The 27624-nt window shown below is 45.0% G+C and overlaps 1 protein-coding gene across 1 annotated transcript; it reads left to right on the forward strand.

Moving 5' to 3' along the window:
- The first annotated feature begins 1292 nt into the window (after positions 1-1292).
- On the forward strand, positions 1293-12808 carry LOC116910293 (retinol dehydrogenase 16-like). The gene is given in 5 exon segments (XM_032914166.1): positions 1293-1651; positions 9634-9892; positions 11432-11595; positions 12057-12115; positions 12117-12808. Coding segments are annotated over 5 exon segments (954 nt in total). The 5' UTR covers positions 1293-1338; the 3' UTR covers positions 12276-12808.
- Positions 12809-27624: the final 14816 nt, after the last annotated feature.

Below are 27624 nucleotides of genomic sequence, written 5' to 3' on the forward strand. Positions count from 1 at the left end.
GGCTGTAGAGAACTCACTGTTGAAGGGATACAAGATCCAAGAGCAGCAATTTCTGCACATACTTTGCTCAAGAAAAGCCAACCCTACATTTTGCCAGATGCGATTCAGAGCTCGGATTCAGCGGCCCTGTTGGATGCTAACAGCCACATGAAGAATATCCTAGCTTCTCAGGAGGTGGATGAGGGACAGGAGTGGCGGCAGGAGGACAAGGAAGAGCAGCAGTAGACCCTAGAGGATCAGGCACAGCTGAGGAGAAAGAGCAGCACAAATGCAGAGTGGAGCCAGGGGTAGCTACCTGCATGGAGGGAGAGTGGCCCAGCTCCAGACTCACAGGTCACTCCACACTGACAACCAAGGCCCAGGCCTTAAGGCAGAGCTGTAATCTATCTTGTATCGTGTCACTTCCTAATAGAAACAGGGTTCCAGAGAGCCAAAGGGCAGTCAATTCCTTAGTGGTTAGGACAGAAAGTAGTGGAAGTGCCAGGCAAGAGAAATGTGGTATCATTCATGAAGGAAGGCACAAGGTTTCTCTTGAGCTGGAATCAGAGTTTCAGTCAGGCATTCCCCAGAGGCAGGAACCAGATGAAAAGCTCTACACACTACTCTAGAGGTTCAAAGCATTTCTTGCTGGAAAATGAAGCAAGAAATCCTGGCTCAGGTAAGATGGGGGGCAGATATGGAGATCCCAACCTAGTAAATCTATGCTCATGTCTGCTGGATTCCAGGCAGCCAGCAGAAGGACCACTTGAGAGGGTAAAGTCATTTCTCTCCGCACATCAGCTCTGCATGTCATGGTGTGTCTGGGCTCCCAGCCCCAACACACTGTGTTCCTTTGAGGGCAGTCGTTTTGTGGCTGGCCTTCCTACCTTCCCTGGAGCTGTTGTATTAGGAGGGCACCAGCTTTCCATGTTCTCTCCTTTATGTTGTCGTTAGTTCAAGTGCAGGTCACCAATAGTTTCTCATTATGTTCACAATGTCCGGCTTTGTGGCTTCAGAGCGAAAGATGCAGTGACACCAGGTGAGCCTCGGACTGGACCACGGGCCTTCATAATAAAGCAAACATGTACTCTCACATGAGTCCATAGAGCAAAGATTATAAGATAATAGATTCATTTTACTGAACAGTCAGTGACATTTTCTTTGGCAATGACATGAGGAGGACATAGGGCATTTTATTTTTGCAATTCAAGAACAGGTCAAAGACCAGGGAACTGAGGTATTAATAATTATTAGGATAGCACAGGAATGCACATCAGAAGGCTGGAGTCCCTGAAGCCTACACCATCCTGTGTCTCATTTTGACTCAGAGTCTGTCCCTCTGCTTGTCTTCTATAAGTCATGTGGCTCTACCTGCTGGCACTGGTGGGCCTGTGGAACCTCCTGCGCTTGTTCAGGGAGAGGAAGGTGGTGAGCCATCTCCAAGACAAGTATGTCTTCATCACGAGCTGTGACTCGGGCTTTGGGAACCTGCTGGCCAGACAGCTGGACAGGAGAGGCATGAGGGTGCTGGCTGCATGTCTGACTGAGAAGGGAGCCGAGCAGCTGAGGAGCAAGACATCGGACAGGCTGGAGACAGTGATCCTTGATGTCACCAAGACAGAGAGTATTGTGGCAGCCACTCAGTGGGTGAAGGAGCGAGTTGGGAACAGAGGTACCATTGACATTCCTGTCTGTGTTGTTGGTTTTCTGTGTGTGTGTGTGTGTGTGTGTGTGTGTGTGTGTGTGTGTGTGTGTGAAGGGAAGGCCTGTGTAGTCCTGAAAAGATCCTGATGGGGGTCTGGGTGGAGTTGGAGTAACTGCAGACTGTGCCCGTCTCCAGCACATCATTTTGTCCCCTCACTTCTACACTGGATTCTCCAAGCTCTGCATTCCTGGTCTGCTGGTGCCTCGGGAAGATGTCATGAGCAACTCTTCCCTGTCCTCTTTGTCTTCCTATGCAGAAAGACTGGGCTGTTGGCTGCTGAGTCCTAGGTTAGAGACAGTGAGGAGGAAGGAGAGCCCTGGGGTCCTGGGGTCTACCCTCTGTGTGAAGGTCATGTGCCAGAGTGCATCTGCTTTCTCAGTCCTGGAACATGTTCTTATGTATGACCTGTGCACCTTTACAGGGACAGCCACCACCATTGCCCTGCCTAACTCAATGTCACGGAATGCCTCAGGACAGTAAAAGCTAGGCATCTCTCTCTCTCTCTCTCTCTCTCTCTCTCTCTCTCTCTCTCTCTCTCTCTCACACACACACACACACACACACACACACACAGCCATCCCTTTCTCCCTGTCTCTCCCTCTCCTGCATTTGTTTTATTATTTAAAAATAAATGTATATAGATATAAAACAAAACCAGTTATCCTTCTAAACTCTAGACTGTCAAACTTCAATTAACATACCATTTAGTATACAGTGAATAAAACTAGTAATCCCTTGTCCTGTGTGTTTAATGTGCCTTTTTTCCACTTTGAAAAGGTGAGCAATTTTACCACTTAAAGTACTTTTATTACAGCAATAGTATTCAATGAATTAAAATTAACTTGACCCTCAACCAAGCCCCACCAATATTAGCATGCTTTGGCATTGGGTCTTATTTGGTCTCTTTGTGTTCTTTTAGCCTATGCTTTTGAGGCAGGGTCTTGACCTGGAGCTGATCACCATCTGATGAACCAGTTCCTCAGCTCCTTCCTGTTGGCATCGCTGGCCTGGGCCAACATGCTCAGTGTGTTTTTGATACTCATATTCACAAGAACTGTATTGTGACACTTCTAGTCAAGCCTCAGTCTGCACGCATGTGTATTTTATGATCCTAGAATTAAAATATCCATTTTGCATATTTTCATGACATTTTCTCATGCAAACGTTTAGATCATGTTTTCTTTTCCCCCAACTCCTCTGTCCCAGTCACCCAAGTTCATATTCATTCTGTCTCTCTTTGTCTGAAAAAATAAAACCCCCCAAGGAAAAACTGCTCACATAAACAAACAAACAAACAAAGAAACAAACAAACAAAAAAGGGAAGGAAAGAAACAAATCAACAACAGCAAACAAGGAAGCCACCACAAAACAAGGTGAAAAAAATTGCAGCTCTCTTTACTCCCCAAATTTCTCAGAGTTTATTTTGTGGAGATATAACAAATCTTGGGTGTAAGGTTCTGTGTGTGCCCTTTTAATAAGTAAATGACAGTTTGCTTTTTACCCAGCTAGTTCTCAAATAACTCAGACTAGACTACGTTACTTATTTAACCCGCTTAAAGGGCAGAATTACTGCGCAATTTTACTCTATTTCAATCCTCTAAACTAATCTGCCACTTCCCAGCCTAACTCGGGAAGATGATTGTGGTTTTAGGATTTCTCTGTCCAGGTGTTTTCTTGTGGTGTCTCCTAGACTCTCTGTAGGACGCTAATCCACATTTCTTCTTCCCCAGCTCCCTTCCCTGGCTGGGAGAAGTCCAGCAATGTGCTCTCCTGCTCAGTCATTGGTTGTTAAGGTCTCTATTGACTCTTCAGGAACAATTGGAAAGGAGGTGTTTACACAAGAGTGCACCCCATATTTCTATGACTAAGGATTGCAAACAAGTTAGTGAACAAAGAAACCAGCATTTGAATCTTCACACAGTACACAGTAAAATGCCTACAAGGCACCATTGATTCTACAGTACAGAAGCCTGTTCTTCCCTTAGACAGCAGGTATCCATTACAAATAGCTCCTTGCTTAGAGGTTAGACCATGTGTCACCTTCCCTCGTCAGTGCTGGTCACTGTCTCCTTGAGCCTGTGCAGGTCTTCCATGAGCTGCCACAGTGTCTGTGAGTTCATATGAGCCGCAGTCCTGTGTGTCTGGAAGTCTCCTTGGAGTCACCCATCACGTGTGGCTCTTAATGTTTCTGCCTCCTCATCCTCATAGGTCTCTGAGCCTCTAGGGGAGGACCATGATGAAGACATCCCTTTTAGGACTGAGTGTGCCAGAGTCTTTCACTCTCTGCTCATTGGGCACTTGTGTGTCTCTGTGTCAGTTCTTGTCTATGGCAAGACACAGATTTCCTGATGTACTTGATTTAGTTAGTAATATGCATCAAGGGTCTTGTTACTGTGTGTTTCCTTCTCAGAATTATGATGTTCATTTTTCTGATCATCCCATATGACATTTCTATTCTCAGGTTCATGGCCACATTAGTAGTGTCATTATGGGTTCCATCTCAGAGAGCAGACTTTAAATCCAATGAACAGTGTTTAGTTACCCCATGACATTGGTGCCTATATTGCACCGTATATCTTAAGGGCAGGTCACTGTGGTAGATCGCAGGGCTTGTGGTTGGGTAATAGTAATGACTGCCTTTGTCCTCTGGGAGTGTACAGAGTATCTTCTGGCACCTGCAGGCTAATCAGTGGCAGTGAAGGTTTTAGTTGGGCACCAGATGCCTTCTCTCAGTTTGATGATTTCAGCCAGTATGCCCTTCAAGTATTGTCTTAGTTAGGGTTTGACTGATGTGAACAGACACCTCTTAGAAGAACAACATTCACTCAGGACTGGCTTACAGGTTTAGACGTTCATTCCTTTGTCAAGGTGCCAGCAGCATCCATGCAGGCATGATGTATGAGGACGTGAGAGTTCCACATGCTGTTGAAATGGAAAACAAAAGAAGACTGACTTCTAGGGAGCTAGCATAAGGGTCTTGAACCCTATATACACAGTGACACACTTTCTCCAAAAAGTTCACACCTAGGGCAGCAAGGCCGTACTTCCCAATCCTGCCACTTATGGGTAAAACATATTCAAAGCAGCATATTAACTCCCTGGCCTCCATAGGCTTGTTCAAACACATGAGTCTATCATGCCCACATCTAAACATAACATAATGTAAAATACTTTTAATCCAACTTTGGCAGTCCCCATAGTCTATAACGGTCTCCATACTGTTAAAAGTCTCTTCTGAGATTCAGGCTGTCTCTTAAGTGTAGTCCTCCAAGCTGTACAGGAAAACAGTTGGGCACCTCCAAACTCTGCATGTCCACATCTGATATCAAAGCCACCGTCAGATCTCCAATTCTTCATCTTGGTGACTGCAACAGACTTCTTTCTCAGGGCTGGTTACACTCTATGTTAGGAGCATTCCTCAGCAGATATCCTATGCCTCTGGCATCTCGAACATATTGGGGTCCCCAAGGCAACTTCAACATTATAGCATTTTATTCCAATGTGTTTGATCCGCACATGATCATCTTGATTCCTGTGAAGGACTTGGGTTGCATCTCAAGGTTTGTTCTCTGAATAGCTGCCTCCACTTCATTGCACGATTCCTTTATTCCTGGGTCATCAAAGGCAATTAAGGCTGTACTTTCACCCATAGCCTTCCATAGCCTTTCACAGTGCCAAGTCTCAGTTGCTCTCCATTACCCCTTTAGATCATCTAAAACCAGTAAAAAACTGGGTGATTCTTACCCACTACCAAGGCTAGGTGCAGCATGAGGTACAACCTTGACTATCTCTGGAACATAGCTTCTTTGTGCTCTCAGAAAACACGTCCCAAAAGTATTCACCCCAGTGATGCTTGTCTCTTCTTAATCACTGCTAACATCTTGGTTCAAGCTAACCAGCATCAATTGTCCCAGTAGTCTCTTCTATTCTTGACTCTAAAGCCAGAGCCAGATGGCCAAAGCTGTTGAGTTCTGCTGCTTGCTGGGCCTGAATCATGGACCCCTTATTCTATTACCAGCTTTCTCTTTTCCGACTACCTCACTTCCTAATTTTGGCTGTGCTGGATGCTGCAATTAAAGGCTTGTACCCCCTCACGTTTTCTTCAACCAGAAGTGCTCTGTCCTAGGGCGGCCTTGAACTCAGAGATCTACTTAACACAGTCTTCTGGGACCACTACCTTGCCTGGGCCTAAGGTTTTTATGACCACTGTTCCTCAAGATCTGGATCAAAATCCTGTGTCTATCATTTCTACATTGTAGTTCACTCCTGATTAAATATCCAAGTGAAAACACAATCAAGTAATGATAACACCTACTATGAGGTAACTCTTCCTTGTTCAATAGCAATCCCAGAAACAGTAAGCTTATCTGGGTGGGATCTTGCCACAAAGTCACCGCTTCCTTTTTTGTTTATCTCCTTGATAAACTCTCCTTATTTCACTTCTTCATGGACCTTTATTACTTAAACCATACGTTTTATAATTTTCCTTTCTAAGCTTGCTATTCTTATAAAAATGTTCATCATGAGATTTAAGCAGATACCAACGTCTCTGTTATGCTTTGTTGAGACTTCCTTTGTCAATGCAATAAATACAAAATCTCTTTAACTTAGCTTCAGGTAGACTCTTCAGGCAAGGGCAAAAAGCAGCCACATTGTACACCAAAATATCATAAGAGCAGTCTCTCAGTTACATATTAAGATTCTTCTCCTCTGAAACTCCTAGAGCTTGGCTTTCAAAGTTCAAACACCCTCAGCAACAAAGCCTTCCATATTCCTTCAAAGATAAGCCATTAATTGCTCCTCAAGGCATTTCACTGCTTTCTAAATGCAAAATCACAAAATCTACAGTCTTGCAAACAACAGCATGATCAGGCCTATCAGAGCAATACCACAGTCCTGGTACCAACTTATATCTTAATTAGGGTTATACTGCTATGAACAGACACAATGACCAATGCAACTCTAAGAAGGACAACATTTAATTGGGGCTGGCTTACAGGGTAAGATGTTCAGTCCATTATCAAGGCAGGAGCAAAACAGCATCTAGGCAGGCATGATATAGGAGGATCTGAGAGTTCTGCGTCTTATTCTGAAGGAAACAGGAGAAGACTGACATCCAGGGAACTAGGATGAGGCTCTTAAAGCCTAGGCCCACAGAGATGTACTTTCTCCAATATGGCCACACCTACTAATAATTCTTCCTAATAACACCTCCTAATAATACCACTCCCTAGTCCCAATATACTCCCAGCACCACAGCTAAATAGCCTTACCATCAGGTTGGGAGAGCAGCTAGTAACCTTGAGCTATGCATGTAATGGAGGTTTGGAGGGTATGGTGGGTTTAGTATGCCTAGTCTAAGCAGTGCCATTATTTGGAGGCCTTCTTGGAGTAGGGGTGCCACTGTAGTCTTGGGATTTAAAGCCCTCGTCCTAACTTTCTGGAAGCCTGTCTTCTCCTAGGTGCCGTCCGAACAAGAGGTGGGACTCTCAGCTACACCAGCCCTGTGTGAGCCTGGGTACAGCCATGCTACTACCCTGAGGATAATGGACTAAACATCTGTAGGCAGCCCCAAGTAAATGTTATCTAAGAGTTGGTTTGGTCATGGTGTCTCTTCACAGCTGTAAAACCCCAACTAAAAGAGAGGGCCTATTCTATGGGTTCCTTTTAGGAACAAAATATGGCCCATTCCTAGCAGTGAAGGTTTTAGTTGGTGGCATACAGTATCTACTTGGGGTGCCATGTCTACAATCATATGGTGACCCCAGTGAAGTTCCTTTCATATATGTATTTTAGGAAACTTCTATAGAAGTAGGTTTCCATATGTTTTTTCAAAATGGAACAAAAAATAATCTCAAACATATATTATATGCCTACAGAAGGACAAGATATACTGTTGAGACAAGGATGCAGATGACTTATTGAACCAACATTCGAACATCACCAAATAGTGATCTTAATCTCAATCAACTTGTCTCCCATTCACTCTGCCCAGATATTAATGATGAAGATACGGTGTTTAGTTGTAGGCCTTTCAGAATAGTCCCTTGACAATCCATGACTTAAAGACAAAAGGGATGAGTGAGGGCCACCTGTGGGTGGGTGAGTGGCAAAAAGAAGCCAGTGTGTTCAAGTTGATAGCGGGATCTATCCTGTTGGCTATCAGCAAGATTATCACCTCTTTTATCCTTTCCCTCTGTGTCTCTGTTAGGGTTTTACTGTTGCAACAACAAAAACAAAAACAAAAACAAAAACAAAAACAAAAACAAAAACAAAAACAAAAAACCATCATAACCAAAAAGCAAATTGTTCTAGGAAAGGGTTTATTTAGGTGCCACCTCCACATTACTGTTAATCACTAAAAGAAGACAGAGCAGGAACTCTAATTGGGAAGGAACCTGGAGGCAGGAGCTGATGCAGAGGCAATGGAGGGGTGCTGCTTCCTGACTTGCTCACCTGCTTTCTTATAGAACCCAGGACCAGCAAGTCAGGGGTTTTTGCACCCACAATGTATTGGACCATCCTTAGAAGATCAGTAATTTGGGTTGGGGATTTAGCTCAGTGGTAGAGCGCTTGCCTAGCAAGCGCAAGGCCCTGGGTTTGGTCCCCAGCTCCGAAAAAAAGAAAAGAAAAAAAAAAAAAAGAAGATCAGTAATTAAGAAAATGCCTTACAGCTGGACTTCTGGAGGCATTTCCTTCCTCTCTGATGACTCTAGCTTGTGTCATGGTAACAAAAATCCAGCCAATACACGGTGATTTGTAAGCACCTGAAGAGAGTTGACCAATATTGATTTTTGACCAGTATTGATGAAAATCAATATTGATGTTGGTCAGTATTGATAGTTGATCAATATTGATTTTCATCAATATAGATGTTGAATAACAATGAGAGTTAATTAATTCCAAGGCCGACCCCATCAGAGCCAAGAAGCACAGCTCTGTTTCCCAAATGCCCCATACTCAAGTTTTCAATTGTTTGTTTCCCAACCAAATTTCCTCTATGGATTAATTTTGTCATTTCTTTCTTTTCTCCTTTGTCTTTTCCTCTGTTCCCTCTCTCCTTCCTTATTATTCTTTCTTATTATGATAATAATGTATAATAAAAGAAACTAATTCTTCTTTATTAGTATCTTTCCGGGCCATTTGAAAGGCACAGGTGGCACTGTGTAAACTTCTCAGAGTAAAGCAAAGATACGAGAGTCTTGACAGAATTCTAGGTCTGTGAAGAGATGCCATGACCATGGTAACTCTTATAGACGCAACATTTAATTTGGGATTACAGACAATTACAGCTTTAGGCCATTATCATCATGAGAGAAAGGTGAGGTTTGTTTTAGGCAGCAATGGTGCTAGAGAAGGACCTGAGAGTCCTACATCTATATCCACAGATAGCAGAAACAACGGGACTCTGGAATAGTCTCTTCCCAGAGATTCACATAATCCAACAAGGCCAACCCAGTTCAATAGGGCCACACCTACTCCAACGAGATCACACCTCCTAATTCTTCTCAATCAGTGTTACTCTCCAAGGACCAAGCATTTAAAGAATGAGCCTATAACTTCCATTTCCATTCAAACCATCACACAAAGTTAAAGAATAAAATCTGTGCAAGGATGGCATAAACATGTAAAACACAATCACAGCTTCATGGTTTCCAGATTAACAAAAGGTCACCATGCATTGACCATCTGTAAACATAGTAAGTAAGAAGGGACTGCTGGCTGATTCCCAGGTACGGAGCTGAGCTGACAAGACTTAAAGCATGGAGGTATCCATGCTGTGAGCCAGCAGTCTCTGGCATGAGTTCCCTGCCCTGTTGATACCAAGCTCTTATCATGGAATCCTACTCTCCAGTGAACATGTGTCACAGTGGTCTTACCTTTTCAAATGTGCATTTCATCCATAATTAGAACTGTGCTGTGTGACACTCTCTTTCTATTGTCCCCAGGACTCTGGGGCCTGGTCAACAATGCTGGCATCTCCGGCCACCTGGGTCCCAATGAGTGGCTGAACAAACAGAACATTGCAAGTGTGCTGGATGTGAACCTGTTGGGCATGATCGAGGTGACTCTGAGCACGGTGCCCTTAGTGAGGAAGGCGAGGGGCCGTGTGGTCAACGTTGCCAGCATCGCAGGCCGAATGTCTCTCATTGGTGGTGGTTACTGCATCTCCAAGTATGGTGTAGAGGCCTTCTCAGACTCCCTCAGGTACTGGAAGGAGAGGGGTTCTTGAGGGGAGCTTTGGGAGGGTTTTTATTTAATCACATTCTTTAAGTCCCCATCAGGGCGATGAAACTCAGGCTTTGATCTCTGTCCCCTTCCCCTCACTGAATCAGTCACTGAGCAGCACATATCCAAGTCTCTAGAAGAGGGCATGACTGAGACGTTAGTTGAGTTTGTTATTTCCTGTTACAGAGTCGGGCAGGCACTGGTGGACTTTACTGGGCTAGGACTGGAACTGTGATTCTTTTGGGTGAAGAATCCAGACCCATGACTGTTATATGCTAAGGATGTTTGTGAATTGGGGTGAATATCTCTTTCAATTTCACAGATAGCTATCAGGCCCCTGTAGGATCCATAATAAATACATTCTGGCATAACTTATGTGATTCTATCATGACTCAAAGAGTATGGGAAATGAGAGCTTGAGAGAGGTGACAATGAAGAACTGTGACCTCCCTGTGGGAATGCCACAGCCAGTCAGCTGTGTTGATCATAATAGTCATCAGGATTTCCGGAGGGACCTGTAGCAGGATTAGAGTGCATAAGAGTTAGGAGGAGATCCTCAAACTTGGAAACTGGATGTATAGGTGGATTCTCCTTGGATAATGACAGGACAGATGTGGAAGGAGGGTGGTCACTAGGTGGGAATGAGACTTATGGAAACTTGGAGAGTGCTTGATGCCATTTATTTTGTGCTGTTGGGAATGCAACAGTTTTCTCTTTGTTAAGGTTATACTGCTGTGAACAGTCACCATGACCAAGGCAACTCTTATACTGACAACATTTAATTGGGGCTGGCTCACAGGGTCAGAGATTCAGTCCATTATCTTCAAGCTGGGAGCATGGCAGTGTCCAGATAGGCATGGTACAGGAAACATGGGAGTCTACATCTTCATCTGAAGGCTGCTGGGAGAATACTGGCTTCCAGGCAGCTAGGAAGAGGGTTTCCCACTCCATACTCACAGTGAAACACCTACTACAATAGGGCCACACCTAATAATGGCACTCCCTGGGCCAGCATATACAAACCATCACACCTTTCAAGAGTTGGAACCATTGGAAGGACTTGGGCCAGGGAAGGGGCAACTTCCGAATGTGAGGGAGTTGGATGCAGGGGGTTGCAATATGGAGACACCTGCAGGAAGAAGAAAGTATGGGGTGTGTCCTGAGAGCTTTCTAGGACAGATATGGGGTCGATGGAGATACAAGTGAGGTGGAGGTGGCTTGGACAGGGACTAGGGTCCTTTGTCTCTGCATTACATGGAGAAAGGCCTTATGCAATGCCATAGAGCAAAATGTTCAGTGCTAGAGCAGTGAGCTACACACACCAAACGCTTAGTGTGACATCCAACAGCACAGAGGCGATGCCCTAATCACAAGAGTCTTCCCCATTTCCTGCAGATCCCAGACCCAATGGGTGTGGCCTTTCCTCATCACTGGCTCCTGTTGCCATGCTACTGTACTCTTGTTAAAGTGTTTTCCCTGAAAGACCCCTGAATTCCTTGACATCTGTCTGTCTTGCAGGAGAGAGCTCTCCTATTTTGGGATCAAGGTGGCTATTGTAGAGCCTGGCTTCTTCAGGACTGAGGTGACCAATGGTGTCACATTATCATCAAACTTCCAGATGCTGTGGGACCAGACCAGTTCAGAACTCAGGGAAATCTATGGCGAGAACTACCTGGCACCCCGTAAGTGAGCTTAGGACCAAAGTCAAGTCCAGTCCTGAACCCTTAACCTCTGCTCACTTAGCAGTTCCAATGTCATGCTAGTTTGGCCTCAGAGAACACATACTGAGACCAATTTCCTGGTGGCGGTGATCAATTTGTGTATGGGGTCAGGAAAGGTATTATTGGCTTTCAGAACATGCTGCTCTATCTTTGTGATCCTCTTATGACCATAGGTCTGTAAGAGAAGTCAGGGATGGGAGGAGGTATAAGACCAGCACTTTTGTGAGCTGAGATGTAGGTGACTGTGCACAATTCTTCCTTGGAGACTGTTTACAGTCCTTAGGCGGAACTGGGACAGAATAGGCTTGGGTTTCTGAGGCATGGATTCTCCCACATAGAGAATAGAAATTCTCCTCTATGCTAGTTTGAGACAAGAGTGATGGGAGCTGTGTGACACCTGAATCATTCCTCATTCTGAATAGATCTGAAAATACTAAATGGATTGGACCAGAGGTGCAACAAAGATCTGTCTCTGGTGACCCGACTGCATGGAGCACGCCCCTGACTTCCTGTCACCCTCGCACCTGCACTCAGCTGGTTGGGATGCCAAGTTCTTCTACCTCCCCATGAGCTACCTGCCCACCTTTCTTGTGGATGCCTTTTTCTACTGGACTTCTCCAAAGCCTGAGAAATCTCTCTGAAGTCTTTACCTATGTACATAACTGAGGAGATGTTGGTACAGTGTGAGGGAGGGGATCCTGAGGAGGAGGTCGGAGTGCCGAGGAGGGAGGGAGGTCATTCCTCTGGGGTTTAGTCCACACTCTTCATCTTGTTATTTTCCTGTGCTACTACTCAAGGCTGATGATGACCCAAGAAATAGCCAAAGAATTCTGCCAAGAAGTTCAAATACAAAAGCACTGGCAGTTGCCCAGGCTCTGAGCACCATGACCTACCATGGCGATCCACACAAATGAGGAGTTTGAGACCAGCTTGTGCCAAACACTGCCCTGAGTCCTCCTGTGCAGGAAATGCACATGCCCTGGCTAGTTTGTACCCTATGCAGCATAGAAGTGTCCCTGCTCTGAAGTCACCTGTGACCCTGGTGTCAGGTTTGAGAAGAATCACTAATAATTCTAACACTCATGCTTGAAGGCCAGGTCCACAGCCCTGGGTGGGAGATTCGGTTCTTTGTGTTGAGAATATAGTACAGGAAAGAGACATCAATTTTTTTTAATTTACTTTGAAGTCATGGCTCTTCTTTTCTTTTTCGGAGTCTTTTCCTTTTTAGAGCATAGCATGAGGTGACCTCTTGTTCCCTGTGATTTAAACAATGGCATTGCTGGTTAGTGAGGTTTAGATTGCAGGAGTAAGGGGAATGACCTGAGAGGGGTGTGCATAGGCCAGCAGGAATTTCCTTGCCTGTCTCAGCCCTTCCAGCCACTGAGGTGGGAACAACTGCTGTCCATTCAAAACTTAACAACAACCCCTAAGGCAGAACAGCATGCGTGCAAGTCCATGAACAGAACTTACCTGTTGGCTTCAGCTCCCTCCCTGTGAACTCACTAAGTGGCCACATCTTTCCTGCAGACTCACCAAAGTGATCATCCCTTTCTTACAGACTCACTAAGTGACCATCCTTTCCTTCAGACCCACGAAATGACCATCTTTCTGTAGACACCCCTAGGCAACCAACCCTTCCCTCAGACTCACTAAGTGAATTTTGCTTGCTGAACCTCACTAAGTGACCATTCCTTTCTGCACACTCAGAGGTAAGCATCCCTTCCTGCAGACACACTAAGTGATCATCCCTTTCTGCAGACTCATTAATTGACCATACCTATCGTGCAGAATCAGGAAGTTACCATCCCTCCTTGCAGATCCATTAAATTCTCTTCAATTCCCTGTAGATTTACTAAGTGACCACCCATTTCCTGCCCTCACTAAGTGACAATGCCTTCCCTGCAGACCCACTAATACACCATTCCTTCATATCCTACTCAGGAAGTGAGTCAACTGAGCCCTTCTGACTGACTGTCTGACTGTCCTTGTCAATTGCCACTCTCATGTCCCCTGCCTTTCTCACTGCCACACTCCTCCATCAGCATGTAGAGAGTGTCTTTTTCAACTCTGGTCTTTGCTTTTGTGGACAACATTTCTGCAAAAGAGCAAGGGTCTGGAACTTGCCCTGGCCTCTGAGCCCTGGATGTGTGTGCTGCTAGGTCGATGAATCTCAAGGGTAGGCTGATTAGTGAAAGCCTCTGTGGAAGAGACAGAGAACCCTGGGCTCAGGACAGACTCACCCCTGGGACAGACTTCCACAGAAGCCTGACTATTCTCTCAGTAAAATATGTGGACCGAGTAGCCACAGGAGTAACTTAAATAGACAATAATTTTTAGTTTAATGAAAATAGATTTTCCTCTCCTCTATCATGTGCTCTGTCATTCATTTTACCTATGTTATTTTGAAAGGTTTGTTTTAGGACCTCTGTGCGTATGTGGCCTCTCGTATGCAGCCTGTATGTGAGCACCCTCAGAGGTGAGAAGAGGAATGGGGGCCACCAGGTACAAGAACCTTTCAGCCGTACAATGTGGTGGTCAGGAATTGAATTCCATTTCTCCATAAGAGAGAACATCCATCAAGCAGGAAGTGCTCTTGATGGATGATGTGTTTCTGCAAGTGGGTATTTAGGTTTTATTTTATGTCAAGATGTCTCACTACATAGCAGGTTTTCCATGATCTTATAATCTCTAGCCCTACTGTCATCTTCATCATTACACAAGTTACACTGAAGTATTCCCACAGCATCTCTGCATGTTGTAGCCCCTGAGGATGCTGGTCAGGAGCGTGGCCACATCTCAGTCCTCTCTGGAGCATCCCAGGGGAAGGGGCAGCATCCAGGCCAGATGTCCAGACCTGACTTGGTAGAGGCTCAAAAGCATCCATGATGAGCCTGAACAGTGTGTACAGAGCAGGAAGTGCCCTGTAAAGTGGTCCAAGGCTGCAGGCTACATCCTTGGTGGAGGCCTCTGTGGCAGTCAATATTCAAAGCTAACAGCACCCACCCACACTCTTCCTGGCTCTGACGGGCCACATGGTATCTGGAAGGTACTTTTCACCTTAATCAGCAAAGGGTGTCAATTGGTCTCGCTAAGTTCCCAGTTTCCATCCCATGCTGTTGCTGGCTACTCTGTGGGCTGTGCAGCGATCTCGCCTCCAAGGCTGGCCCCACATTTCCGTGGGCTGCTCTCTAGCCTCAGCAGCCGCCCTCTTGTGACTCTGTGCTGTGAACTCTGTTCACAATTCCTGCATCCACCCCTATGGTGATAGTCACAGCTCCCAGTAAAGCAATAAAATGAAAACTCAAGAAGCTTGTAATTTGTCAATCAGATTTATATCAGTAAATTCACACTGCACAAAACATCCGCAATAAACTCTGATCCAGTTGATATCGATGTAAACTGCCCAAGTAGAGAAGACAAATTGTCCTATAAATATCCATCCCTCATCAAATCTTCATAGCTACCTGTGTCCCTTTAAGGCCACACAGATCTGGGTTGCCCTCCCCCTCCTCCTCCTTCATCTCGGTTTTCCTACTCTCCTTTGTCTAAAACTCTATGCCTACCTCACTTTCTCACTGCCCAATCACAGGGCTCTCCTGATCTCCTGCCGGCCTTCACCTGCATGAAGACAACAGCCCACACCTCTCGTATCCACCCAGGTTCTTCAATGTGAGAAGCCAAAGTCAACTCAGAGGGACACAGAAGGACTCTGGCTGCCAAAAGCAGTCACTCATCCATGCATGAGGACTGCGCTGTACACACCCTGATCCCGTGACTCCAACCCTACACTGTCAGCCATTAGCACCCAATAATCTCTCATTTCTGGTTCCCAGTGAAGACTGAGTAGAGTCTGCAGGTGGGCAAGTCTAGAAACAGGCTCGACAGTGGGCCTGTTTCTGACCTTTGCAGCACTGACTCTAGGCTACACCTCTTTGCTTTTCCATGAAGAAGAAGTGTGGGCTGGGTGAGGTGCTCTGCCTTTTGGGATAGAGTACTTCCCACTGGTCAGATTTCAACTCCTGACCCCAGTAGAGGGCTCAGTTCCCATCTACCTCAACAGAGCTGCAGTGTTGGACACTCACAGGTCAGCCATGCAATGGGAGTGGCCCACCCTTCCCAGGACAGGGAAGAGGAGCAGCTGGGCACTGTCGTTTGTCGTGTGCATGAATCTCAGGAGGGAGGGATGGAGTGAGGGAACCTCCATGAATCGGGGAAGTGTCTCTGAGGCTTTCTCTGAAGCCCTGTGGCTCCTACAACAGAGTCCCATCTATTTTCCTATTCTGTCTGACTTTATCCTGACAGTCCAGGGCCAGATAAAGATCCTGCTGTGTTCAGAAGACCTTGATCCAACAAGAGTGCCCCATACAGACAGGGTTATATAGAAACAGCTGTAGGAGAGAGGACTGGGAAGTGACCACAGAATGATGGCTGTAGAGAACTCACTGTTGAAGGGATACAAGATCCAAGAGCAGCAATTTCTGCACATACTTTGCTCAAGAAAAGCCAACCCTACATTTTGCCAGATCCAATTCAGAGCTCGGATTCAGCGGCCCTGTTGGATGCTAACAGCCACATGAAGAATATCCTAGCTTCTCAGGAGGTGGATGAGGGGCAGGAGTGGCGGCAGGAGGACAAGGAAGAGCAGCAGTAGACCCTAGAGGATCAGGCACAGCTGAGGAGAAAGAGCAGCACAAATGCAGAGCGGAGCCAGGGGTAGCCACCTGCATGGAGGGAGAGTGGCTCAGCTCCAGACTCACAGGTCACTCCACACTGACAACCAAGGCCCAGGCCTTAAGGCAGAGCTGTAATCTATCCTGTATCGTGTCACTTCCTAATAGAAACAGGGTTCCAGAGAGCCAAAGGGCAATCGATTTCTTAGGACAGAAAGCAGTGGAAGTGCCAGGCAAGAGAAATGTGGCATCATTCATGAAGGAAGGCACAAGGTTTCTCTTGAGCTGGAATCAGAGATTCAGTCAGGCATTCCCTAGAGGCAGGAACCAGATAAAAAGCTCTACACACAACTCTAGAGGTTCAAAGCATTTCTTGCTGGAAAATGAAGCAAGAAATCCTGGCTCAGGCAAGATGGGGGGCAGATAGGGAGATCCCAACCTAGTAAATCTATGCTCATGTCTGCTGGATTCCAGGCAGCCAGCAGAAGGACCACTTGAGAGGGTAAAGTCATTTCTCTCCGCACATCAGCTCCGCATGTCATGGTTTGTCTGGGCTCCAAGCCCCAACACACTGTGTTCCTTTGAGGGCAGTCGTTTTGTGGCTGGCCTTCCTACCTTCCCTGGAGCTGTTGTATTAGGAGGGCACCAGCTTTCCATGTTCTCTCCTTTATGTTGTCGTTAGTCCAAGTGCAGGTCACCAATAGTTTCTCATTATGTTCACAATGTCCTGGTTTATGGCTCCAGAGTGCAAGATGCAGAGACAACAGGTGTACCTGGCATTGGACCATGGGACATGTATAATGGATCACAGATGTATTCCCACATGAGTCCAGGAAGCAAAGATCATGAGGTAACCGACAGGTGTTATGAACAGTCAGTGATGTTTTTCTTGGCAGTGAGATCGAGACATCCAAAGGGCATTAAATATCTCCTGATCAAAAGCTGATCAAAGATCAGAGAAGTGAGGTATTAATGATTATTAGGATAGCACAGGAGTGCATGCCAGACAGCTGGAGTCCTGATACCTTTACCTTCCTGTGTGAGCAGATGCCCGTCTCATTTTTACCCAGAATATCTCTCTCTCTCTCTCTCTCTCTCTTGTCTTCTACAAGCCATGTGGCTCTACCTGGTGGCACTGGTGGGCCTGTGGACCCTGCCTTGTTCAGGGAGAGGAAGGTGGTGAGCCATCTCCAAGACAAGTATGTCTTCATCACGGGCTGTGACTCGGGCTTTGGGAACCTGCTGGCCAGACAGCTGGACAGGAGAGGCATGAGGGTGCTGGCTGCATGTCTGACTGAGAAGGGAGCCGAGCAGCTGAGGAGCAAGACATCGGACAGGCTGGAGACAGTGATCCTTGATGTCACCAAGACAGAGAGTATTGTGGCAGCCACTCAGTGGGTGAAGGAGCGAGTTGGGAACACAAGTACCATTGAGATTCCTGTCTATATTATTGGTTCTCTCTCTCTCTCTCTCTCTCTCTCTCAGGAATTCTGAGTATTCCTGACAGGATTCCTTATGTGGTTCAGGCTGGAGTTGGAGTAACTGCAGACTGTGGCCCTTTCCAGCACATCATTTTGTCCTCTTACTTCTACACTGGATCCTCCAAGCTCTGTATTTTTGGACAGTTGCTACCTTGGAAAGATTTCATGAGCAACTCTTCCCTGTCCTCTTTGTCTTCCTATGGGTGCTTGGCTGCTGAGTCCTAGGTTAGAGACAGTGAGGAGGAAGGAGGGGGTCCTGGGGTCCTGGGGTCTACCCTCTGTGTGAAGGTCATGTGCCAGAGTGCATCTGCTTTCTCATGACCTGTGCACCTTTACAGGGACAGTCACAACCATTGCCCTGCCTAACCCAATGTCAAGGAATGCCTTAGGATGGTAAAACCTAGTAAGTGCTCTCCCTCTTTCCCTTGCTCCCTCTCACTTCTCTCTCTCTCTCTCTCTCTCTCTCTCTCTCTCTCTCTCTCTCTCTCTCTCTCTCACACACACACACACACAGCCTATCTGTTTCTTTCTCCATTTCTCTCCCTCTCCAATATTTGTTTTATTATTTAAAAATAAACATATATAAATATAAAACAAAACCAGTTTACTTCTAAACTCTAGACATGCCAAGCTGCAATTAACCTACCATTCAGTATACATTGGATACAAGCTAGTAACACTATGACCTGTGTGCTTAATGTATATGTATTTTTTCCGCTTTAAAAAGTTGAGCAATATTACCACTTAAAGCACATTTATTATAACAATAATATTCAATGAATTAAAACTAACTTGATCCTCAACCAAGCCCCACCAATGTTACATGCCTTGGCATTGGGTATTGTTTGGTTCCTTTGTGCTCTTCTGGCCTTTGCTTTTGAGACAGTTGGTCACCATCTGATGAACCAGTTCCTCAGCTCCTTTCCGTAGGCATCACCAGCAAGGGCCACTTGCTCACCTTGCTTTTAATACTCATTGTCATAAGAAATGTCTTGTCAAACTTCTAGTCAAGTCTCAGTCTGCAAGCGTGTGCATTTTGGTTCCTAGAATTAACATATCTGTTTTGCACATTTTTTTTCTCTTTTTTTTTCTTTTTTCTTTTTTTTGGAGCTGGGGACCGAACCCAGGGCCTTGCACTTGCTAGGCAAGCGCTCTACCACTGAGCTAAATCCCCAACCCCTGTTTTGCACATTTTTATGACATATTATCATGCAAATATTTAGATTCTGTTTTCCCTTTCCCCAACTCCTCCCAGATCCTCCCCTTGTCCCAGTCACCCAAGTTCATAATTTTTTCTGTCTATCTCACTTCTGTCTGAGAAACAACAAAATACAACACCCCAAAGAAAAGTAACAAAGGTAAATAAAAAAAAAAAAAACCTGATCACGCACGTAAAAACAAATAAACAAAAAAGCCAACATAAAACAAGATGAAAATAATGCAGGCTTACCTTTCTTCCCCAAATTTATGGAGTTTATTTTGTGGAGATACAACCCATCTTGGGTATGAGGCTATGTGAGTGCCTTTAAGTGTGTGACAGTTTGCTTCTTACCCAGCTAGTTCTCAAATAACTCAGACTGGACTATGTTAATTATTTAACATTCTTTAAGGGCAGAATTACTGAGCAATATTACTCTATTTCATCCTCTAAACTAATCTGCCAATTCCCAGCCTAAATTGGGGAGATGATTGTGGTTTTAGGATTTCTCTGTCCAGGTGTTTTCTTGTGGTGTCTCCTAGACTCTCTGTAGGACGCTAATCCTCATTTCCTCTTCCCTTCCCTTCCCTGGCTGGGAGAAGTCCAGCAATGTGCTCTCCCTGCTCAGTCATTGGTTGTTAAGGTTTCTTTATTGAAACTTCAGGGAACAATTGGAAAGGAGGTGTTTACACAAGATTGCACTGGGATATAATCTGAGTAAGGATTGTAACCACGTATAGTGAACACAGACATCGGCATTTGAATCTTCACACAGTGCACAATAAAAAGTCTATAAGGCATCATTGACCCTACAGTACAGAAGCCTGTTCTTCCCTTAGACAGCAGGTATCAATTACAAATAGCTCCTTGCTTAGAGGTTAGACCATGTGTCCACCTTCCCTTGTCAGTGCTGGTCACTGTCTCCTTGAGCCTGTGCAGGTCTTCCATGAGCTGCCACAGTGTCTGTGAGTTCATATGAGCCGCAGTCCTGTGTGTCTGGAAGTCTCCTTGGAGTCACCCATCACGTGTGGCTCTTAATGTTTCTGCCTCCTCATCCTCATAGGTCTCTGAGCCTCTAGGGGAGGGTCATGATGAAGACATCCCTTTTAGGACTGAGTGTGCCAGTTCTTGTCTATTGCAAGACAGAGTTTTCCTGATGTAGGTTGACCAAGGCTCCAGACTTTAAGTGCAGTTAGTAATATGCATCAAGAGTCTTGCTACTGTGTGTTCCCTTTGCAGAATAATAATGTTCACTTTTCTGATGGTCACATAGGACGTTTCTAGTGGCAGGTTCATGGCCACGTTAGTAGTGTCATTATGGGTTCCATCTCAGAGAGCAGACTTTAAATCCAATGAACAGTGTTTAGTTACCCCATGACATTGGTGCCTATACTGCACCATATATCTTAAGGGCAGGTCACTGTGGTAGACCACAGGGCTTGTGGTTGGGTAATAGTAATGACTGCCTTTCTCCTCTGGGAGTGTACAGAGTATCTGCTCACACCTTGAATGTTAAACTGTAGCAGTAAATCTTTTAGTTGGACATTAGCTGCGTTCTCTTAGTTGGATTACATTAGACACTATAGTCTTCAGCTATCGTCTTAGTTAGGGTTTGACTGCTATCAATAGACACCATGACCAAGGCAACTCTTAGACAGCATTTAATTGGGGCTGGCTTACAGGTTCAGACATCCAGTCCATTATCAATGTGGGCACATGAAAGTACCCAGGCAGGCATTATGTAGTCTGAGCAGGGGTTCTACATCTTGTTCTAAAGGTAAGCAAAAGAAGACTGGCTTCCAGGAAGCTAGGATGAGGATCTTAAGTCCTATGCCCACAGTGACACAGTTCCTCCAACAAGGCCACAGCCACTTTATCCAGGCCACACCTTCTGATACTGTGACACTCTGGGTCAATTATATCAAAGCAGCATATTCAACTCCATGGCCTCCATAGACTTGTGCATTCACATGAGTCTATGCAGACCATACCTAAACATAGCATGATGCAAAATACATTCAATGCAACTGAAAAAGTCCCCATAGTCTATAACAGTCTCAATACTGTTAAAAACCCAAAGTTCACAGTGTCTTCTGAGATTCATGCTGTCCCTTAATTCTAATCCTCAAAGCTACACAGGAAAACAGCTGGGTAAAATCCAATATCTGCATCTCCATGTTTGATATCAAAGCCATCTTTAGATCTCCAACTCCTTCTTCATTGTTTTTACTGCAACAAACTTCTTTCTCATGGGCTGGTTCCACTCACTCTTCGGAGCTTTTGTTCATGAGACATCCCATGATTCTGGTGTTTTGAACATCTGGGAGTCTTCAAGGCACCTTCAGTATCATAGCTTCCTGTTCCAACGTTTCTTATCCATGTATGAGCTTCTGGGCTCCTCTGAGGGGCTTGGTTCACATCTGCAGCTCTGCCCTCTGTAGAACTCTAGGCTTATGTTGGTTGACTCTATTCCACTGCTGCTGCTGTTGGTGGTATTCTTCCTATGATACTGACATTTCTACTACACTGAGATCTTCTGTTGTAACTAGGCTTCACCAATAGCCTCTGGTAGGCTCTCTTCATGATGCCAAACCTGGAATTCATTGCACGACCCCTTCAGTCCTGGGCCATCAACTGCAAATGAGACTTTATCTTTACCAATGGTCTTCCTTGGTCTCTCACAGTGCCAAGCCTCAGCTGCTCTTCATGGACTCTTCATGCCTTCAAAAGCAGTACCAACCACCTGGGTGATTCTTACACATTACCAAATCCAGCTACTGAGGGAGGTACAGCCTTGGCTATCTCTAGAACATACTTTCTTTGTGCTATCAGAAAATACTTCCCAGAAGATTTCACTTCAGTGATGCTGGTCTCTTCTTAATCACCATTAATTTCTTGGCTTAAGCTGACCAGTGTCAATTTTCCCAGTAGTTTCTTCTATTCTTGACTCTAAGCCCAGAGCCAGATGGCCAAAGCTGCTGAGTCCTGCTGCTTGCTGGGCCTGAAACATGGCCCTCTGATTCTCTTATCAGCTTTCTGTTTTCCAACTCCTTCATTGACTAACCTTGGCTGTTCTAGATGCTGGGATTAAAGGTTTGTACAGACTCACCTGGATTTAAGCTTTTCTTCACCTAGAACTTACTCAGTTCCAGGGTGGCCTTGAACTCAGAGATCTGCTTGACTCAGTCTTCTGGGACTAAAGGCATGTACTACTTTGACTAGGCCTAAGTTTTTCATTGACAACTGTTCCTCAATATCCAGATCAAAAGCCTGTGTCTTTCATTTCTGAATTGTAGTTCACTCCAGATCAAAATCCAAGATAAAGCATAACCAGGGTATGATAACACGTACTATGATATAACCCTTCCTTGTTCAATGGCAAAACCATAAACAGTAAGCTTAGCTGGGTGGGATCTTGCAAAAAAGTTCCCACTTCTGTGATGGTTTGCATATGCTATGCCCAGGGAGTGGTGCTATTAGAAGGTGTGAACTTGTTGGAGGTCAGCCTAAAACAGAGCAAGTTTTAGGTGAAGAAAACTTAAATACAGGTGTGGTGGTACACACCTTTAATCCCAGGAGACAAGCATACAGATTTCTAAATTCAAGATCAATCTACAGAGCAAGATCCAGGACAACAAAGCTTAAGCAGTGAAGGAGTTAGAAAGCTAGTGCTAAACTATAGAACTCTCAGCTCCTCCTGCACCAGGCCTGACTGAATGTTGCCATGCTTCAGCCTTGATGATAACGGACTGAACCTCTGAACCTGTACGCCAGCCCCAATTAAATGTTGTCCTCTATAAAACTTGCATTGGTCATGGTGTCTGTTCACAGCAGTAAAACCCTAACTAAGACAGAAGTGGAATGTGATTGTTTGTACTAAGTTGCCTGCAGCTAACTTAGCTGGGTGGGATCTTGCCTCAAGGTCATTACTCCTTTAATTCAATTTAATATCCTTGAACACAGGATTCAGCTCCATTTCACTTCCTGGTGTCCTTTGAATATTCGAACCATATACTTTGTATTTTAATTTTTCAACTTCCTTTTTTCCATTAAAACGCTCTTCATAAGAGTGAACTTTAGGAACCACACAACAGAATTTACACCAGGTTGTTTTGAGACTTCCTTTTTCAAAGCAATTAATCTAAATCTAAATCCTCAGGCACACTCTCTGGAAAATGGTAAAAAGCAGTCACGTTTCCCCCCAAAATACCACAAAAACAGTCTCTAGGCTACATTCTGAAATTCTTCTTCACTGAACCATCATGGGCCAGGTCCAAACAGTTCAAATTATTTTCAGTAACGAAGTCTTCACATTAATACTAAGATAGCCCATTCAACCCCATTTAAAGCATTCCACTGCTTTCCAAATCCAAAGTCCAAAATCCACAATCTTCCAAGCAAAAGCATGGTCAGACCTATCATAGTAATACCCCACTTCTGGTAACAATTTCTGTTGTAGTTAGGGTTTTACTGCTATGAACAGATACCATGACCAAGGCAACTCTTGTAAGGACAACATTTAACTGGGGCTGGCCTACAGCTTCAGAGATTCAGTCCATTATCTTCAAGGTGGGAGCATCCAGAAAGGCATGGTACAGGAGGAGCTAAGAGTTCTAAATCTCATCTGAAGGCTGCTAGCAGAATTCTGGCTTCCAGGTAGCTAGGATAAGAACCGAAACTTACAATCCACACACACTGTGACACACCTACTCTGATAGGGCCATACCTTTTAATAGTGCCACTCTTTGGGTCAGCATATATAAACCATCATACCTTCTAAGGGATGGAACAAGGGGAGGCATTTGGGGCAGGGAACAGGGAAGCTGCCAATGTGAGGGAGTTGGATGCAGGAGGTTGCTCTCTGAAGACACCTGCAGGAAGAAGAATGTGTGTGTGTGTGTGTGTGTGTGTGTGTGTGTGTGTGTGTGTGTGTTGTCCTGAGAGTTTCCTCAGACAGATGTGGGGTAGATGGAGATACAAGTGAGGTGGAGGTGGCTTGGACAGGGACTAGGATCTTTTGCATCTGCACTACATGGAGAAAGGTCTTATGCAATGCCATAGACCAAAGTGTTCAGTGTTAGAGCAGTGAGCTACACACACCAAATGCTTAGTGTGACATCCAACAGCACAGAGGTGATGCCCTAATCACAAGATTCTTCCCCATTTCCTGCAGATCCTAGACCCAGTGGTTGTGACCTTTCCTCATCACAGGCTCCTGTTTTCCTGCTACTGTACTCTTGTTAAAGTGTTTTCTCTGAAAGACCTCTGAAGTCCTTGACATCTGTCTGTCTTGCAGGAGAGAGCTCTCCTATTTTGGGGTAAAGGTGACTATTGTAGAGCCTGGCTTCTTCATGACTGCTATGAGCAAGAGGACCATATTATAATACAGATGCTGTGGAAACAGACCAGCTCACAAATCAGGGAGATCTGTGGCAAGAAATACCTAGCATCCTGTAAGTGAGCTTAGGACCAATGCCAGGTCCAGTCCTGAACCCATAACCCCTGCTCATTTTAGCAGTTCCAACATTATGCTTGTTAGCCTCAGAGAACACACATTGAAACCCATTTCCTGGAGGTGGTGGGCAGTTGTGTGTGTGGTTAGGAGTGTTTGGCTTTCAAAACATGCTGCTCTGTTCCTTCTAATACTTTCATGATCATGAGGCTGTAAGAGAAGTCAGAGATGAGGGACTGTATAAAACCAACACTTTCCATGAGCTGAAATACAGGTGACTGATTGTGCACAATTCTTTGAAGATGGTTTGCAGTCCTTCTGACAAACTGGGAGAGGATAGGCTTGGGTTTCAGAAACATAGATTCTCCCACATAGAGAATAGAATTTCTCCTCTATGGTTGTGTAAGATAAGAGAACGACACGTAAATCATTCCTCATTCTGCATAGATCTGACAAGGCTAAACAGATTGGACCAGAGGTGCAACAAGGACCTGTCTCTGGTGACCGACTGCATGGAGCATGCCCTGACTGCCTGTCACCCTCACACCCAGTCCTCAGCTGGTTGGGATGCCAAGCTCCTCTAGCTCCCCATAGCTTGTCTACTGGACGTCTCCAAAGCCTGAAAAAGTCCTGTGAAGGCTTGATCCATTTGTGTAGTTGGGTCAATAGGAGTACAGTGTGAGTACAGAGCTTCAGGAAGATAAACGATCCTAGGTTCAGCACATGTGCCATGCATAGCTGCCTGGCTTTTCTTTCCTCTGCATAAACATGGGGCCATGGGGCCACAGGAAACCGCTCTGCTTAAACGATCCTTACCATTGTTGGCAAATAGAAAATGATCTTTCCTGCCTCGGGTTTGTCCATTTTGCTGATTTTTTTTTTAAAGATTTGTAGGTTTTATTTACTGTGTAAATGTGTATCTTTAATCCATGGGTGTAGAGTCCCCATAGAGGCCAGATCATTGGGTCCCTTGGAATTGGAGTTACAGGTAGTTGTGAGCTTCATAAACTTGGAGTTGGCATAAATTTGGGTCATGTAGTAGATAAGCCAGTCCTGCCACGAGCTGCTTATGACCTAAACCCTACATTGTGTTTTAAGTTAATTAACAAGTTAGTTTGAAGCAGGATCTCCCTTGTCACACAGGTACCTCATGGCTTGGTCTTCTAACAGTTCATCTGGCTTAGGTCTGAAACCCTGACTAATGGAGGTGAGGGAGTGAGAAAGGACAGACACATAGACACATGTTCAGAAAACTGGCCTCTGATGGCTTGTGCGAGCACTGAAGGTCAGCTCCCTCCCCTGCAGCCTCAGCTCCTTCATCTTGAACAGCAAAGGGGAGGGGCTGGCTAGTCCTGTCTGAAGGCAGCTGTCTCAGCTGGAAACCTCCAGAAGGCAGAAGCTGCAGTTGCTAGTATTTACACACTGGTCAGTCATCCACAAACAGCTGAATTTGGGCCAGAGGAAGAAGGCTTTGCCAATTCTGAGCCTGACCCATGTAGAGAAAAGCTTTGCCAGTTCCCATGGGTCTGAGGCCTCCGTTCTTGTCATGGCGGTACCTGGTCAACAGTACACAGTCACCCAGACTACACTCATACATGGCTTCTGATTCCTCTTCAGTCCCCGTGTTCAGAGGTGGATTTAGCTGATAGGGTAGAGGAATTTCTCTTTTCATTAAACTAAAAATTATTGTTTATTTATAAGATTTTCCTGTGGCTCCTCAGCCTCCATTTTTTACTGAGAGAGGAATAGTCAGGCTTCTATGAAAGTCTGTCCCAGGGGCGAGTCTGTCCTGAGCCCAGGGCTCTTCCAGATAGACTTTCTCTGCTCAACCCACTCTTAAGATTCACCAACCTAGAAGCAGACACACCAGGGGTCAGAGACCACAGCAAGTTCCAGACCCTTGCTCTTTTGCAAAAATGTTGTCCATAAAAGGAAAGGCCAGAGTTGAAAAAAAACCACTCTCTACATGCTGTTGGAGAGAGTGTGGCAGTGAGAGAGGGAGGCCACATGAGAAGTGGCATGGGACAAGGGCGGGCAGACAGACAGTCAGAAAAAAGGGCACAGTTGTGATGGTCACTTCCTGAGTATATGAAGGAATGGTCTTTTAGTAAGTCTGCAGGGAAGGCATTGTCATTTAGTGAGTCTGCAGGGAATTCATGATCATGTAGTGATTCTGCAGAAAGGGGTGGTCACTTAGTGAGTCTGCAGGAAAGGCATGGTCACTTAGTGGGTCTGCAGGAAGAGATGGTAACTTAGTGTGTTAACAGGGAATTGATGAGCATGTAGCGGTTCTGCAGAAAGGTATGTTTGTGTTTCACAAGCTGATGTCATACTTGCAGAGATCTTATTCTCTGATTTGATGTGATGGTTTGAATAGAAGCCATAGGCTCATTATTTAAATGCCTGGTCCTGAGAGAGTGGCACTGCTTGAGAAGAATTTGGAGGTGTGGCTCTGTTGGAGTGTGTGTGGCCATGTTGGATTATGTGATTCGCTGTGAATGGGCTATCCCAGAGTCTTGCTGTTCCTGCTCCCTGTGAATATAGATGTAGTACTCTCAGCTCCTCTCTAGCACCATGATTGCCTACAACAAACCTCACTTCCTCTCATGAAGATAATGGCCTAAAACTTTAAATGTATGCAAGCCCAAATTCAACGTTTCATCGATATGAGTTACCATTGTCATGGCATTGCTTCCTTGAGATAGAATTCTGAAGAAGACAGTTGTATCACATTACTTCAAGCAGTTTAAGCTACCTGTGTCTTTGAAATTTGCCAAGAAAGATAGCTATAAGGAAGAATTACATTTCATTATTATTTCTTGTTATACTAATAAGGAAGGATAGCGATAAGGGGAAAGAAATGGAAGAGAGGAAAACACAAAGTAGAAAGGAAAAGTAGACAGAGTTAATCTGGGGGTAATTTGGATGGAAATCCTCCAAATGAAAATTTGATTGTGGAAGATTTGGAAAACAGAGCTGGGCTTTTAGGCTCTGACGAATCCTGCCTTGAAATGAATAATGATCAACTCTCATTGTTGATCAACATCTATACTGATGAAAATCAATATTGATCACCTCTCCTCCGATTCTTACAAAACCCAATATATCACCTGGGTTTATGACAACTGGACACAAGCTAGAATCATCAGAGAGTAAGGAGCCTCAGTTGAGGAGATGCTTATGAAAGAT

This window comes from Rattus rattus, chromosome 1 (genome assembly GCF_011064425.1).
Source record: "Rattus rattus isolate New Zealand chromosome 1, Rrattus_CSIRO_v1, whole genome shotgun sequence".
Classification (NCBI taxonomy): domain Eukaryota; kingdom Metazoa; phylum Chordata; class Mammalia; order Rodentia; family Muridae; genus Rattus; species Rattus rattus.